The sequence below is a fragment of the Botrytis fragariae genome (genome assembly GCF_013461495.1).
Source record: "Botrytis fragariae strain BVB16 chromosome Unknown tig00000260, whole genome shotgun sequence".
Lineage (NCBI taxonomy): Eukaryota > Fungi > Ascomycota > Leotiomycetes > Helotiales > Sclerotiniaceae > Botrytis > Botrytis fragariae.
The window spans coordinates 150,870-168,353 of NW_023501005.1; the positions used below are offsets into that span (position 1 = coordinate 150,870).

Genomic DNA, 17,484 nt, shown 5'->3' on the forward strand with positions numbered 1-17,484 from the left:
GAAAGAAATGGAAATGGAGGAACTCGTCAAGTATTATATAGCCTCACAGCCAAAGATCCAAGAATCTACGTTAATAATTCGCCCTCAGAATCTACACCAATTGCCAACTCAGCAATATCAGCAATATCAATCAATTCTTATCAGACATCTTACAAAGCAATCGCCGAATTCTTATAAAGCAACATAACGACGTCGGACCTGGTTCTCATGTCCTCGGCTGCGATTGTTCACTGATCATTGATCACTAACCAACCAACATCCAGTACAACAATTTAAACTGGAGGATAATCAGATCAAAAAGGATGGGAATCTGCACTTGAGAATTGAAACGTGTCGAAAATGTATATTGATCCACCACACTCGATTCACAACGTCTTTTCAAAACCTTAAATTTCAACGTTTCCGCAAAAACACCTGTCGGTATAAGGTCATGTGACCGTGCTTGCGCTAACACCTCGGCACTATAATACATTGGAATCATGGAACTATATTGACTTCATCATCTCGATTTTCAACGGTTTTGGACAATGAGAGGTAGCCAAAAACAGGGGTAGTCAGAAAATAGGGTAGTTGACTGATGAGGTGAGATTGATATTGAAGGCATTGGCAATCAAGCTTTGAAATCAAACTTCATCTGATTGGCTATACCAATGACTGTAATAGGTTTAGTCTAACCGCACCGCGTAACAAAGGGGAATCGACCTGAATATCAGCATAACACTCTTTGTAATCGTTTACTCGCAAATTCAGTCAACCTGGTCTCGAGCGAAATGATCAGATTACAATCTATGGGAGGGAGGGTATGAAGGTAAAAGGTTCTCTCGAACTCATCAAATATAGCATATGTGATATCGGTTATCTACGATATATGCGCATTATCATAACTCCATGAGGCCCAGCCCAGCCCAGCCCAGAACCATTGCACGCTGGATACTTTTTATGCAACCACATATAATCTAATCATCCTCCTCAACATTCTCCTCAATTACATCATGCTCTCCATCATCCTCAAAACTACCAGCTGGGACTTGGTACAGTCTCAAGATTGGCTTGTTAGGATCTTTGACAAGTACGTACTTGCCCTCTTCACGCTTCAAGCACATATCAACAATGGTACGGACAATACCCCATCCATTGGATAGGGACAAGTTCATTTGCGAAGCAAAATCACGTGGCTTCCAGCCAATAACGCCGAGAACTACATGACGATCGTTGAGTTTTGGGTTGGCACGGGAAACAAATCTATCAAAAATTAGTATGAAATAGTGACCGCAGGCGTAACAAATACATACCCAAGTTTCATGACATCAGCCTTAGCGATGATACTTTGAACTGTCCATCTTGCAAGCTTGCAACTATTGTTCTTCATTTCAGTTGCAACAACAGCACCACGTTGACTGACCAACTTCGTCCTCCAGTCCAATGCACCTCCACTTCCTTGTGCCTTGGAATCGAATTCGTTGAGAGCCTTGACAGTCAAGAATTGATCTTCTCCACTGATAGCGTTCTTTGAAACAGCGTCAAGCTCGGTTCTTACAACCAAGTGAACTGGATCTTCGTCGTTCAAAGAAAGATCAAATTTACGGTATTTGTATGCCTTACTGGCAGGTGGATCGGTCTCTTCGGCGGAGTTATAGAATGGGTTCTCGTTCTCCATGTCTACCTTTTGGCTGTCGCTCTCCTTCATGACTTGATTTGCGAAGTTGTGGTTGATGTATGTAGCTTCCTCAGCCAAAGCACTTGGCTGGTTAATAGCGTCCTTGCTACCTTCTGAAGCATCCATTGGAGCGTCAGCAGCATTCTCATTAACGGTAACCATGTCGAGTGTAGCATTGTCTCTCTTGTCGAGGAACACTTTGTTGCCTTGTCGAACGATAACGATATCCCAAGGGTAAACTGAACGGGGGGAGCACATAAGCATGGAAAGAATGCTGTCTGTTGCGAAAATTGTGGCCTCGTCCTTCTCGGCGAGTTCTTGAATGACGGGATCGGAAGATGTGGTAACGTTGTATGAAGCGCGGTCGACCACGTTGAGCTTTCTCTCGGCAGCCTTGACAGGTTGTTTGTCGAATGATCGATCATAGTAGTAAAGGAAACCATAACTGTCAATATCTTCTCCATCATCGGTATCAAGATTGAGCTTGGCCAGACGGTTGAAATCAATCTCTTCCAACATTTTCCAGTCAGGCTTAATGTTGACAGAAGCATCGCGATTTCTTTGTGGCTTGTCGTAATCTTTCCAGCCAAACTTTCTTCCACCTCGAGCACCACCTCTTCCACCGCGGGTATCATAACTGTTGTAGCCTTGTTGCCCGCCTCGTCCTCCAACTCGCTGGAATTGACCTCTACCACCACGGGTATCACCTCTTCCGCCACGTTGTCCACGTCCTCGAGCGAGTCCTCCACGTCCAAAGCGGGTCTTGGTAGAATCGCGAGTGTTGCTGACAACAGAGAAGGTAGATTCGTCCTCGGCGAGTTGAACTGCGAATAATGAGGAGGTTCCAGCGCCGTAAACTTGTTGATCTGATGCACAAAATATGTTAGCACAAAGAAATCATACCATACCCAACTTTCTCCAGTGCGTGTAAAGAATATCGCAAATATATAGCAAATAAATCTCGAGGTAAAAATCGCACCTCTGTAGTTTCGGTTATACTGTTGTCTTCCACCTCTGCCATCTCTTCCATCTTTTCCTTCAGCGGTCCAATCTGCCATGCGACCTAATTTATCGCCTTTGGAGTATGGGGCGTAAGGAACTCCATTTAAAGTGGTTTCTGATGTGGTCGATGGTCCCCATGAGTCCTCTGATGGAAGCGCAGAGATGATATCTGAGAGTGAAATAGGTGCCATGATTGCGGCGGAAGATTAACGTTGAGATATGCGGGAAGGGAGGAAACGTTCAAACCTCCAACAATGAATTCGTTGAATATTTCGATTTGTGGAGGAAAATCTTAGCGGGGCAAAAGTTCGCGATAGCAGATGGTGCCTTGAATTTAAGTCAAAAGTCTATGTTTACCTTGCACGTGACCGCTGGTGAAAAAAGACTCGTTTGATCTGGTCGGAGCCCCTTTATCAAGGTCTGTAGTTATTGAACTAATTCTTCAATACTTCCATCAAACTCGATATGATCTGATATAAAATGCCATTCACAACCCTGACTGAATTATGCGTTCAACCTTTAAAATCAAAGTCAAATTCAGAAAATCATATTCAGGGAAGACAGTCTGAATTTCTCATCTAATTACTTTCATACCTTCACATTTCAGATACACACTAGGTACATGTTCATCGTAGACTGCCAATCGAGTTAAGTGACTATTCTTCATCTATCTACCTGACAACCAGATCAAAGTAATGAAAGGTGACATAGATTAGATGCTCTCTTGTCCCAATGCATTTCAATCAGCCTAGCCATTTTCTCATGGCTAATATCTAGCTATTTAGAAGGTCTCAACGTGGCTTCTGAAACCTCAAGACCCACGACCTTAAGACCTCCTGGCCCTTGAAACTTCTGCTGATCTTCAACCAATATCTTCCCCGAAACCGGATCCAACATCACTTTCTCAAAAGCCTTAAATGCTTTCTCATCTTCAAAAATCATCTCACTGTATACATCGTAATCGATATCTTGATGATCCGTGCCATAATACACACTGGCTGGATAGTTCAAGTTTGATGTGTCGGAGGATGAAGCATCGCATACAGTGCGGATAACGTAGTTACGGGTGTGGCTTTTGGGGAAGGAGGAACCTTGTAGCGAGATAAGCAGAGGTAGATGAATGGTTTCGTAGTACGATTTGAATTCAGCAGGAGTAAGGCCTGGTTTGCGGGTTTGGAAGGCACTGAGTATTAAAGGAGGCATACTGGTGGTTTACTGTGTTGGAGTGAAGTTAGTAAATTTGTTTGATTGGTCTCTCTTCAATATCTTTGTAGCTCAGATTTATATGGCAATTAATTACCTTGTGATATATGGAATTCAAGTTACTTGTGATGTATCAGTCCAAGAACAGAAGCTGTATGATTGTAAGATCCAGAAGCCGCAGAAATCAATCCCTAAGTTTCGGTATTTATTGAAAGTAAAAGGTATTTCCATGAAGACATATTAATGGTCTTTGTCTAAAGGCACCAACGGGCAATTAACCAACAGTTTGATCTCACTGCATATATTCAATATCTGACTAGGATTAATTAGTGGAGAATGTTAAGCACCAGTACTTTTTCTGCCGTTCAAATAGGAAGCCGCCTGGTATCATTTAGTCCTTTTGCCTAATCAGAAAGTTGTACATGCTGTGATGGACGAAATGATGGACGAAATGATGAAGAAAAGTTACCAACCAGATGATTAGGGGTAGCTTTCACTACAGATTATCCCTAGCAACTATGAGTCCTTTAGACTTTGTACTTTGGTTGCAAATCACTAGGTATATAAGCAGAAACAATTTGATAAATCAAATCCATGACAAACTCCATGACAAATGACTGAATAAAAAGCAACAATTCATTTCAAATGACAGTGCTACTTTCATGGACACAAAAGGCCTTTGTGTAAACACTGCCAAAACCTGGTGAAGCTTCAACAAACTTTGTTGAGTAACTTGTGTACCAAGAGAGTGCAAATACTAACAAGAACTGGATCATTTCATCTAGAGGTGTACCAATAATGATATCCTTTGATGTTGGTGCATTTGCAATGAAATGAATTTATGGTGTTGTTTTGTTCGAAATGGCCTGGACTTCCATTGCGTTCAAAGTTCCTAGCAGTTACAGCCTCAGGCTACAGCCTAGGCTAGGTGGTCGGGGCGTCTGTCTGCCATACCATCAATGATTTTAGGAAAGGATGAATCCAAAATCCTATCTCTCTGTCTCTCACATCACTTCTTAAGACCTACAGATTTACGATCAAAGAAAATGCACAAGATACATACTTACGATTACAATGGCTCACACATTAAGAGAAAACGTAGAGATCTTGGTTCACACATCGGCACCAAGTCGAGGCCAAGATGATACTAGATACCGGGCATTTGCAAGAGCCTATTTAAATTTCGAATCAGCAACAAGCCTACAATTACAAGATGATCCTCAAGAAGATACTGGAAACGGGGCAGAACGGGAGGGCCTAATTGAAGGGGCGCAACACTTGACGCAGGAATACGATGAAAATGCATCTTATTGCCTACCAACCCAAGAACCAGAGACGAATCCAGGGGCGTACCGTGAAATTCCTCAGGAGGAATTATCTGACCTGATGTTTTCGCCGCAACTGTCTTTTCGAAGTGTTTTGGATAATCGAAATTCCCCAATGTTTCGAACTCGAAGCAGGACTTTGATGAGTTTGCAAGTACAGTCTGGAAGCGAAACACCGGAGCAAAGTCATCTTGAATTGGGAACAAGTTCTGGAGACAAAACGCCATGGCGGGATCAATTCATGGATTCATTGCCAGCATCGAAAAGAGAATCCAGTGTAATTGAGGATTCCATGCTCGAGAATGATAGAATACTTGCTCAATTTTCATCCCCGAGGAGGATCTCGGAGCTACATCAGCAACAAGAGGAGAGCACACAAGACAGTGCTGACGCGAATGAGATATCACAGTATACGGATGAGAGTAGCTTGAATCTTGAGGTGCCACTAGCAATACCAATCACTAGCTCTCAGAATGGCAACGCTCATCCCGATTTTGACGCTGCCATTTCGCTACCACCCCGGCCTTTGCAAACGATTTCCCCTCCCTATCGACGGCCTAAGGCTGGGTATCAGCATGTTAACGCACTTCCAATTGCGACTTCTGATGAAGATGATCTCGATGTGATAAATTCTGACAGGTTCAATAATACGCAGGCTTCAGGGCAGGCCGCAAATACTTCAAGTCGACGCGCAAGTCAAGCTACAGAGATGGAAGAGGCAGCAGAGTTCACGCATGAAGAAGTGAATCCGACTGGATTTTCAAAGAAGGGATCAACATCCAATGCACGTGAGATTCCAGAACCATCTAGCTCGCTGCCCCAACATGTGCACGGCAAGCGTCAGCGACTCGATTTTCCATCGTCATTGGACAAGAGTCCCAAAAGGTTAAAATTGGTGATATCAGATACCACGGCTGAAACGTCGTCAGCGTCTCTTCCCGCCCCTCAAAGACCTCCCACATCTACAGCTCTCGAGGCACCAAAAGCTTCTGGTGTTCCAAGCTCTGTTCCTTCAAGTTCCGTTCCTCCAATGTCGAGCTTGCCATCTGCAGCATCCCTAGCAACATGCACAATTCCATCTTTTACGCCCCCCACTTCTGTCGGTGATTTCAAGGAGACAGATATTCTAACACCTTCATTGAAAAAGATTAAAGCAAACCGCGGGAATTTCAATGGATTGCAAAAGAAACATTTCAATCCTACTTTCCAGACTCGGCCCTGTCGCCCTTTGGAGCGCGGATATTGGCTTATTCACGCAGAAGATCTCGGGGATCTTCTCAAGAAAAGGCTTTGGTCTTACCTTCTTCGGGTCATTCCGAAAGGCGATTTGGGATGGGGAATATCAGCTGAACGTACCAATGATTGGAACACTGTAAGAGTTTACTGTTGGGGTGGGGTTGTCAAAGAAATATACCTCATGCTTTTTTGTGCTAGTGAAAATAAGCTGAAATACGGGGATGCGTGCTGGAAAGACGCTGACGGAGAAATTGTGATCTTGATGCCTAAGGAGATCAAAATCTCAAGTTCCAGTTCAGAGAACTAAGTATAGGATCTCTTATAAGATTGATGACCTAGCCGTTACTTCTATCCCTCGACTTTGGATATGCCCAGGGACTCGAGAAGGCGATACTATCCAGAGTAAAATATACCGATATGGCCGATCATCTATTCCTCTTGAGACTTACACATGTGAACATATTGATTGTCATGGATCCACAAGGTGAATGTTGGCATGTTTGATGGGTCTTCTCTGCTTATGGCTTTGAGGTCTAACGGAAGGCGTCTGATGTATGATTTAACCCGAAAAGGATAGACGAGCAACCATTACTAGACTAAAGATATCTTATCTCTGTGCATACCAAATACTATTATGTGCAGGTGGTCTTTTGCTGGGAGGATAGAGCAACTTTGTTGCATGAAAGACGAAAAATTACCCCAGGATTGCACTAACGCACGTCACCATTTCACTTAGTTCTTCTAGTCTCAACTCGAAGTCACAACAGCACACTGGAATTTTATGACCTCCTTAGCTTTGATACATTGGAATTTTGATATTTCGTCTATTCCTACATTACTGAAAGGTTTGCAGTGTGTTCCAGTATGCCAATTTACCTCACTATTGGTGAAGCCTGTCGATTGAAAAATATGTTTCATTGTGGGAGGCTGAGCAGCCTTGGAGTAGGCAAGCGCGATATCTCCCAGCAAATTGCACACACAAATATTCATGCGCCTTGCCATGAAGTGAGGAAAGCCTAGCCGCAAATATAAGGGCGAAGTACATCAAAACTTAAAATTCGAATGCATTGCTAAAAAGTACTTTGATTGGCCTTACCCAACTTTCCAGGGTATGATTCATGATTTAGATTGGCTCTTGGCATTTGGTGGATCAATGAGCTACAGCAATTAACGATTCTAATTCTTCTATGGATAGCTTCCAAACTCACTCCAGCAGCCTCCTAGTGCATTCTATGAGTATGGGGAAAGGAATAGAACAAATCGTCAACGTATGGCCTCTGAACTTACATATATCTTATAGAATGCCACTTCAGTTCATTCTAAGCATCAACCTTCCATTGATCTCTTGTCAGCCATAACATTCGCCAAGGAATATGTGCTCGATTTCATTCACTACAATCAGCTTCTGCCACCAAGCTATTAAGACAAATATAGCGCTCCTGAATATTTCGTTTGGAAATCCTCAAGCAAATATGGAAAACGTACCAATGTCAAACCTACAAATAGTTATCAACAAAATGCAGGTTAGTATACGAGAACTATCTGCCTCGAATGTAAATCCTGATGGCATGTTATATCGAGCGGAGCCACGCCACTTCCACGAAGTCTTATATTCTAAGTTTAATGAACCTTTGACTTTTACATCTAATATTTTAATGAACAATATTAATTGGCAAGAATATAGCCCGCCGGCAGAAATCTTATCTGGGATTGAAGGTTTCAATGGCTCCAAATGGGGTATTCCGCAACTCTCTACAATAATCACAAGATCTATAGGTGAAGCTGCGTCGCGCAAAAAGTTGGGATTTCTCGAAGCCGCATCTCAATCAAACAAGACGACCAGTATATTAACTATCAGCAAGAAATCTCAAGCATCCAGTTCATCCAGTGTCACTGTAGCAGGTCCATCCAGATCAAAACTTGAAGTAAGTAACTTACTTTATTACGTTAAAGCATGTTATTGACCGTAACATGCAGACAATTGCAAGAGACAAAGACACTTCGATTATTGAGGAAAATCAACCGTCTCGAGTAAACAGCCAACTGTTGAAGGAGACTAGCACTACGTCTGATTCTGGGTATATTTCTGCTGCCGAAAAATATCATTCAGGGTCGAGTTCAAGGCTTCCTCGTCAGGGATGTAGCAAATTGACCCCCCTTGCTAGGTTTATTAAGATGCTTAAGAAGAGACAACATAAGGGCAAATCTGTAGTTGCGGAGCCTCTCAGGTACGAACCTCGAAATCAGAAAGAAATCTTGCTAACCGATTAAATAGAGAATGTGTCTCATGTTTGGATGATTTTCCAGTGAGCGACATGGTTCATGTGCAGTGCCACGACTATTGCAAAGATTGTTTCGAAAGACTAGTCATGTAAGTTGTTTCCAAGATACGTATCAAGGATTATTTAACACAATACAGTACTGCCATGGAAACAGAGTCGATGTGGCCGGTTAAGTGCTGTCTCAACGATATATCACATAAGGCCATTGTAAAAAATGTCAACCCAAACCTGGCAAAAGAATTTCAACTGAAGGTTTGCGAGCGAAAGATCGCTTCAGGAGACCGAATCTATTGTATTAAGCCAAGATGTGAAAGTTGGATTCCCAACAGTTGTATCGACAAAGGTCGCAAATGTGCATCTTGTCCTTCTTGCAAAGGAAAGGTGTGTGTCACTTGCAGAGGTTCATGGCATGCAAATATGGAGTGCCCTCAGGACAAAGATATTCAAGCTACAGCCAGTTTAGCAGATGAGAGAGGCTGGAAGCAATGTTATAATTGCAGAATTTTCATCGAACTTAACAAAGGCTGTAGGCATATGAAATGCCGTTGTAAAGCCGAATGGTGTTACGTTTGTTCTGCGAAATGGAAGACCTGTGGATGTACAGAATTTGATCTTGATAAGTTAGTGCTAAACTTGCAACTAAGACAAGAAGCTGCTGCTCGAGAAACGCAGTTACAGGAAACAAAAACTAGGCAAGAAGAGGAACAAATCAGGCGGGAGGCTGTAAGAATTAGAAAAGCGGCAGAAGAAGAACGCATTGCTATTCAAATGGTCGAGGATTTCGAACGACGAGAGGCCGACGGATTAGGAAGAGAAGCCGAAAGTGTTTTTCAATTTGAAGAAGCCGTTCGGGGTCGCCGAGAGGATATGGCTTCTAAATTCATCGAAATAAGAGAAGAGCTAAATGCGTTACATCATTCACAAAAATCACGTCTTGCAACTCGCTCGCAGGAGGAATTTCGAATGTTACAAGAACGAGGAAATGGGTTCTACAAGCTACTCAAATGTCATGTAAGCCAATGTGACCAGTTAAAGAAAGAATACAAAACAGAATACTCGAACCAAGAGCTTCGTTTCCAAAATGAATACGATCAACGTCGGGAAGAGGAGATCCGTGCTGAGAAGGAAAATACGGAGAAGCTTGAAACCTTCTGGAAAGACAAACCGGATGCTGCATATATTATTCGAGCTGCAAAAGATTCACACCAGGAAGGTTATATTGTAGCGTTCAGAAACTGGGACTTTAACAGGAAAATCGCTCTACAAGAGTGCACTAAGAATTTCGAGTTAAAAAATTCATCTCTGATAAGGTCTCAAATTTTGGATGATGCCAATTTCAGGTTGAAAATGCGCGATGAGTGGAGAGAGTGGGCAAGAAATAAGGTCGCCGAGGTCCGATGGTTTGACGCTGTTATTGCTGAGCGAGAACATATGTTACAAACTCTAGAGAATGAGCAGTATACAATGGCTACAGCAGAGTCTGAAAGAGGCAGATCATTGTAGGGTTTATAGCTATTTGTACAATGGAGGTATAACTTCGATGTAAACATCATCATATATCACTAGCTGTGCGGGGTGATAGAAGTTTGTCCTATTGTTCCGTCACACGTTTGTGCCTGGAACATATATGTCGGACATCACCACGTGATACCATGGCTTCGCAACATGGCTTTGGAGCCAATGAGGGGAGTTTTTGAGGGTCTTTCATCCGTTATCGAAGATCTTCTGGCCAGGAACTAGTTACGTCGTCGGAGATTGATTTCTTTTTGCTTATATTTCTTAATTTATAAACATTGTCAATCCTCGTGGAGAGATGGGACGAAGTTACAATAAGTGCGTCACAGAAGATCATGCATCTTTAAGTGATAATGAGGAAATTTGTATTTGTAACTTGGTAGCCTTTTATGAGAGAGAGTGTGTGTTATGGAAGAATATATATAACTACCATACCCACCGAACTAGTATGTGATAAGAGCAACTTTCTTTTCTTTTCTCTTTCTCATTTCTTGTCTTCATTGTCCATCTCAAGCTTACCAGATAAGCCAAGATGGTTCAGACATTCGTTACTTTACTTTCTCTATTCGTATGTGTCAACTCTGCATTGTAAGTTCCCTTTTGCAATTCAGTCAAACAGAACAGCTGATACAGTAATTCTTCAGAATTCCCGCTCAATTACTTAACCGCGATGATCCTAGCCCAGTAATAGCTCCAGTCCCATCGATCCCATCATGTGCAATTCCATGTATTGCATCAGCAGTATCCGCAGAAACAAGTTGTGGTGCCACGGATCTAGCGTGTCAGTGTAATCCTGACAATGCTAATTTGATCCAAGGAGTAGCCACAAGCTGCGTGCTTCAGGCTTGTGGAATCCAGGAAGCTCTTCGTTAGTATTCCTCTTATGCAAAATGAATACAATTGAAAGCTCAGACTAATATTGTACAGAGGTCCTGGATGATGCTACTGCAGAATGTTCTTCTGTAATTGCGGCTGGGAATGCTAATGCGGCCCCTTCCTCAGCGGCCCCTTCAGTAATAGCATCTGCAGTCCCAACTTCGGTTCCTGTTAGCATATCGGCAGTTCCGTCATCTGTCCCTACTACTACTCCCATTGATTCTAGTCCCCCATCTGCAGTTCCATCTTCAGTTGCGGGCTCGGTTTCTTCGGCTGTTCCCTCCTCGGTACCAAATGCGTCACCAAATGCCACATTTGTTATCCCTGCTTGTGCAGATAGTTGCATTCAGAATGCTATTGGGTCCACTTCTTGTGGACTCACCAACTTTACTTGTCAGTGTGAGAAAAGCAATGCGGAGATTATTCAGGCTGCTACTGTTTATTGTATAGCTGCAGATTGTGGAGAAAACGGGGTTTCTGTTGCTATTGGTAGGTTCTTCCTTAATCTTCTTCTAGTGCTAGTGTTGTTGTGTTCCTTTCGGGCTGAACGAAAAAGGGGCGGGAGTGATGCTTCAATATTCACGAAATGACCTACCCATGTTGAAAGGGGGTTGAACCTTCGATTCCATATATATGATGATAAAATTTTCGATGCTTTCAGTCAATACTATCAACCAGCGAAGAATTCTTTGGGTTGCTTCAAAGCACAAAACCAGAAGGCTAATTTTGGCACAGAAATCAATAGATCACAAGTTGACAATTGTACCGCATTATCGACTCTCTATAATTCATCATCATCAATCACGGGCTCAGTAACAGCCAATGGACCAACACAGATAAGTCTTACCGGCAACCCATCCGGTATATCTACAGCACTACCTCCTTGCGGACCACCTATTCCAGCTTCTTCAGCAGCGCCCACGGATCCAGGGAGTGTTGGAAGTGGTCCATCATACTATGGATATCCAACGCCGTCAAACCCAATTGTTCCTCCCGGATCACCAACTTCAGGTGCTGGAGATCCATCGGAAACTGTATCCAGCACTCCAACTGATCCAGGGTCAGCTTCTTCAACTAATATCAGTGTAGATCCATCAGATAGTTCTGGATCTGTACCTACTGATCCTAGTTCCCCGATAAGTAGTGGATCTTTCCCTTCAGGAGCTGGTTCTAGCACACCTACGGATCCAGGGTCAGCACCTTCGACCAGCATCAGTGCAGATCCATCTGGAATTGCATCCAGCACTCCAACTGATCCAGGATCGGCTTCTTCAACTAGTTTGAGTGCAGATCCACCCGGTGGTTCTGGATCTTCGCCCACTGATCCAAGTTCTCCAATAAGTGGTGGTTCTTTCCCGTCAGGCGGTTCAACTCCCGTAGATCCAGGATCAGCCTCTTCAACCAACACAAGTGTAGACCCATCCGGGACTTCTGGATCATCATCAACTATCCCAGGTTCATTCCCTTCTAGCAGTTCTCCAGTCCCCACAGATCCAGCAGGAGGTGTGGATCCCACCGGAGCAGCTTCCAGCACATATTCTTCAGACCCATCTGGAGCATCAAGCACGCCTCCTGGTGGAAATGATAATGGACCAAGTTATGGATATGGACATGGATATGGTACTTATTACCCCTCTAGCACACCCACACCGACTGGAAATGGAGGCGATCCCAGTGATCCATCGGGAAGTGGTGGTGTTTCGGTATCTTCTTCAGCTACGGGAGCGGTTTCTTCGAGCAGCCAGTCGATTGGAGCGCCTAGCACTTCTGGAGGCGACCCTCCGAACCCGAGTACTTCTGGTGGAGATCTCTCATCACCAAGTACAACGGGTGGAGATTCTTCCTCGCCAACTACTTCTAATGGAGATCCATCTTCACCAAGCACAACTAACAGTGATCCGTCTCCACCCACAATCTCAAGCGGGCTAAACAATCCATCCAGCTTCCCCTCTGGAACCAATCCCTCTTCTTCTTCACCCTTTAACTCAAACAACCCCCCTCCAACACCACCAGCCAGTGGAGGCTATTACGGCTACAATCCCGGTTCAGCGCCATCATCACCCACTTTCACATCACCCTCCACCCCAGCCATCCCAACATCTCCAACCGATCCCAACCCCCCCTCCTTCCGACTCTCACTCCTTCCCTCCCGCTACTCTCTCCTCACATACATCATGCGCGTATACTTCAACCTCTCTCCCCCCTCCCCCTTCATATCATCCCGGGGTCTCACAACCAATTCTCGTACTTCTGCATGCTTATTTTCCATCTCCTCATCCGGCTTACTTTCCTGTTCCGGTTCTTCATCTTCCAACTCTCATTCTCGTACCGGAAATGCCGATAACAACACCGAAGATGCAAAAACGAGATATTTCGGAGATGAATTCGCTCGCGCGTGGGATTCTGGGTATACGGTTTTACAGACGCGGAATAGGTTGAGGGATATGCAGGGTAAGGATTTAAACGGGACGTTGGTGGTGGATTCAACGAGTGAGTATCCGTATGGGAGTTTGTTGAAGTTGAGAAATGGGGAGTTTATTGGAAATGGTATGTTTTCTTTATCTCTTTTTCACTTCGTTTTGATGGATTGAGGCATCTTTGATCTTTCTTTCTTTCTTTCTTTCTTTCTTTTTGATGATTAGTTGAGTGGTATGACGAGTAAATAATACGCACTAACATCACTTCCCCAAATTTAGATAACCAAGCCCGTTTCTGCGCTCAAACATCATCTTCCATTCCTTCAACCTATGGATCCGCGAACCCAGACGCGACACAAAGCCAACCCGATGCGTTTTTGGAAGGAAGTCCAGTTCGTGCGTATATTAATGGGACACAAGGGCTACCTGCGAATTGTCAAGAGGTGAAATTGGTGATCGAGTGGGTTGATGGGGGTGCTTAAGGCTGGAACGAAATGGGGGACGAGGGGAGGGAGATGATTGGGAAATGGTATACATGGAATGATATATGGATGGACATTCATTTGAGATTTTTGTTCTCTTGTTTTTCTTTTGTGGGTGGGTGTTTTAGTGTCGTTGTTGTTTGCGTTGAGATTGGAGATTTTAAGTGAGCGGTTGAATGAAGGGAATTGGCGCATAGCTAAATAGTAACCTTAATGCGGTATAGTGTCGTGAAATATGTACGGATGTTTCGCGATATAAAGTCTAACTATCTTAACGTGATCTGTCTGAAGTTCTTAAACAAAACACTATCATTGAACAGATTCTACACATAGAAGCGTATTTATCAATACTGAGACAGCATCGAAACTCATCAAGTCAAACAATGGAACATAAATCAAAATAAAATTACGCCTCAACACCATCCCTTTTTTATCCCCAAGTTCCAACGTTATGCTATCCTATGCTATGCGACGCCGTGGTATGTCCCTTTTCCTTGTCCTTGTCCTTGTCCTACCAATGCATCCGTCCAACCAATCCTTTTGTGTGCCCCGTGCCAGTCCCGCCATGCCATGCCATGCCATACCCAACCCCCATACCATATCCCACCATGCCCTCACCCATATATACAAGTTATCTCAAAGTCATGTAATGTATGTGCAATCTCCCCTCATCTGGTGTCACAGGAGGAGATAATGTAATATCGAGTAATATTCACATTGAATCGAAGTCTCTCCTCTTTGACCCCCTTCTTCCCTTTCTTCTCTTTCCTCTCGCATTGCGTTTCACGATACCATTTTTCTTATCGTTGGAATCCGGACGTAATCGCTTTCTCACCATCACTTTTCGTATTTCAGTCGTGCGTCGCATAACCCAGGAGTTCTTTTCCTTGTCGAAAAATGGTTCTTGCATTGTAGTGATGGTGATCATCAGGATGATTTTGGTGCAGCCTTTTGGGGAGACGAATGTTTTGATGATCTTGGTTCTTTGGGTTGATACTAGACCTCTTGTGGTGGTAGAGGTGTTTGATACTACTGCGGCGCTGGAAGCGGGGTTTCTGGTTGAAAGTCGTGTGATGGGGTTGTGGGTTCTTGTGCTTGTTATTGGTAATGGAAGAAGAGGTTGTTGGAGGATAGTGGAAATGCTGGGGAGAGTCGGTGGAGTAAAGTTATTGTTATTTAATGCATTGTTTGCATATATTGTGGGGGGATGGAGATATTAGATGATGGATCTGAAGTGGATGAAGAAAAGTTTGCAGAAGAACAAGAGTAGGAAATATTGGATGGCTTGATGGGCTTCATATTTTTAATTTGCGTCGTCTATACAAGAAACTACTCATCAATTTACTCGCCAACTTTGTGGGTACCGTTCGAGCGAACAGTAAAGAATATTATGGGGATGATAAAGTCAAAAATGTGGAGAGTGCAATCGGATTGCTATGAGTTGAGTGTTTGAGGTTGGATGATCGTAAGATAATTTTTGGAATGGTAGCTTATATGCAAGTCATGCTCAGCCTTACCCGCTTTGCAACAAGCATCCAACAAGGCTTTCATAAGAAGCGCTATGAAATTTTCACACCAATTAAGGCATAGCAGCAAAAAAAGACTTGAGTACGATCTTTGCTCACACAAAAGTTGTCCTCGGGGAGGGGAGATACTCGACCACCGATGACCGCAAAAGAGACCACAAGCGCGGTATGAGGCGGCTGTAGTACGATGAAAAGCATGGGTTTGTGCCTAAACCCTTTCGCCGGCAAAAAGAAATTGACAGAAGACTACCAGGGAATTATCTGGCGCGGTAGACGCGAAAGAAATGGAAAACACGGCAAAAAGAAGGTCGTAAGCTTGGTCAAATAGCTGACAGATAGTAGGTTGCTCCAAGTGAATCGATTAATTTCAATACTCCAATAGCATTAAACCAAATGCCTGACAGTTCGAATTTCTGTCAATGCATTGTCAACCTAAGAGCTTCAAAGTCTGAATAATCAAGTGGTTGTAATCCTTTGGAGCATTAGAATTTGTGGAAGCGGATCACGCACAAACGCGGGTATCCAACGGGATCCTACAAAAGCTTCGATCCAGAGGTCGTTTAGATGACCGCATACCCCAACACTATTACTCGCGTGCCACAGAACTTATAGTCTGACCCAAAAATAAGATAGATGACCGATATACCTAGGCTTATCTGCTTGGCATTGGCTTCAACAACGCCGCCTCTTGAGAAGAAAGATTCGCGTGGGGAAATATCGAATGATGACGAATTAAAGTCGCCGTTCCAGGCCGGTATAAAAGTTTGATCGGAGTTTTGGAAGATATGAGTCTTGCACGGGTGTACACGCATATTGATGGTTTGACATGGCAAGCTTCTTGAAGCTACCAGATGAGAGTTGTACTTATAACATCATCGGGCTGGCCATGATCACGGCCACTTTTGCGAGTAATCACAGTCCTCCATTATCCAGCATCCTGGATGTTGATAACAAAATCGAACAAGATATGTTAAATTGAAACGGAAATCATGATTGGAATAGCGATCGCCTTAGGTGGCTTGATTCATACCATTCCACCACAGTGTACACTGTACATAGTTCATAGGATTCAATCATAGAATTCTCCGAAGGATTATTGTTAAGAAGAAGGTATTCTACTTGAGTCTGCTTAGATCTGCTCACTTCCCCAGCTTTGAAAACGGTGACCCCGAACGTTGTACATTATTGGACAAGATACAAGATAATCTATAATCTATAGATACCTAGATATTTTATATACCATAACAGAGGAGGATTCGCAACATAAACTGTGATCGTTGGTGTTGGTATTGATGTTTGTCGTGATGGTAATAATGTTAGACAGCACATGACAAAACGTAGGGAAGGAATATGGAAATATAACATCACGTGAATCCATGGATCATCCAACAAGCAAAGCTAGCCAAGACTTAAACTTGGTCTACGTTTGTTCTAGCCACCTCTCTAGGTATGTATGCGATGTTATGATGTATCGATTTTTCGTATTCTATCCCCTAGACTGCCGACTCATGGCTCCCATATGGTTTGTGCAATATACCTCGAATGAAGAAGTCTGATTGGTTAGATTGGTTGAATTGACTATTTTGTTGCTTTTTCATTTACTCTTTTTATAAAATAGAATCTTGAATTCAAATTTTGATTTTTTGAAAATTATAAAAGAGAGATCTATTTGGAATCAATATGTATTGCGGTATTGAAATTTTTGAAATAGAAATTATATTATTTGGATTTTATAATAGAGATTGAATGTGAATAGCTGGTCAGATTTCAGAAACTCTGACGATCTAATTGGTCAATAAGGTCCTATTAACCGAAAGCGCCATGATTTGGCAGTCTAGGGGATATATGCTTCAACAAATCTTTCAATGCTTGGACTTCCACAAGAGCACTTAATTTGGTGCAAATAAACCACATCTGCATGTTCCCTTTGCCACTTTCCTAATGCCTACTGTATCAAGGGTCC

The 17,484-nt window shown here is 43.2% G+C and overlaps 5 protein-coding genes across 5 annotated transcripts; 2 read left to right on the forward strand and 3 right to left on the reverse strand.

The window, feature by feature from the left end:
- Nucleotides 1-956: 956 nt before the first annotated feature.
- Nucleotides 957-2,850, reverse strand: Bfra_012055 (putative eukaryotic translation initiation factor 3 subunit d protein; the record flags this gene model as incomplete). The annotated part of the gene is made up of 3 exons (XM_037342376.1): nucleotides 957-1,242; nucleotides 1,293-2,523; nucleotides 2,637-2,850. The coding sequence occupies 3 exons, from the start codon at nucleotides 2,848-2,850 to the stop codon at nucleotides 957-959; spliced, it is 1,731 nt and encodes a 576-aa protein (XP_037187673.1).
- A 586-nt stretch (nucleotides 2,851-3,436) lies between these two features.
- Nucleotides 3,437-3,862, reverse strand: Bfra_012056 (uncharacterized protein; the record flags this gene model as incomplete). The annotated part of the gene is made up of 1 exon (XM_037342377.1): nucleotides 3,437-3,862. One exon carries the CDS (start codon nucleotides 3,860-3,862, stop codon nucleotides 3,437-3,439), a length of 426 nt encoding a protein of 141 aa, XP_037187674.1.
- A 1,074-nt stretch (nucleotides 3,863-4,936) lies between these two features.
- Bfra_012057 (uncharacterized protein) lies at nucleotides 4,937-6,730 on the forward strand (the record flags this gene model as incomplete). Its single annotated transcript, XM_037342378.1, has 1 exon — nucleotides 4,937-6,730. One exon carries the CDS (start codon nucleotides 4,937-4,939, stop codon nucleotides 6,728-6,730), a length of 1,794 nt encoding a protein of 597 aa, XP_037187675.1.
- A 1,165-nt stretch (nucleotides 6,731-7,895) lies between these two features.
- Bfra_012058 (putative ibr domain-containing protein) lies at nucleotides 7,896-13,995 on the forward strand (the record flags this gene model as incomplete). The annotated part of the gene is made up of 8 exons (XM_037342379.1): nucleotides 7,896-8,348; nucleotides 8,401-8,651; nucleotides 8,699-8,794; nucleotides 8,843-10,204; nucleotides 10,865-11,088; nucleotides 11,148-11,585; nucleotides 11,832-13,643; nucleotides 13,793-13,995. 8 exons carry the CDS (start codon nucleotides 7,896-7,898, stop codon nucleotides 13,993-13,995), a joined length of 4,839 nt encoding a protein of 1,612 aa, XP_037187676.1.
- A 712-nt stretch (nucleotides 13,996-14,707) lies between these two features.
- Bfra_012059 (uncharacterized protein) lies at nucleotides 14,708-15,332 on the reverse strand (the record flags this gene model as incomplete). The annotated part of the gene is made up of 2 exons (XM_037342380.1): nucleotides 14,708-15,137; nucleotides 15,319-15,332. The coding sequence occupies 2 exons, from the start codon at nucleotides 15,330-15,332 to the stop codon at nucleotides 14,708-14,710; spliced, it is 444 nt and encodes a 147-aa protein (XP_037187677.1).
- Between the last annotated feature and the right edge of the window lie 2,152 nt (nucleotides 15,333-17,484).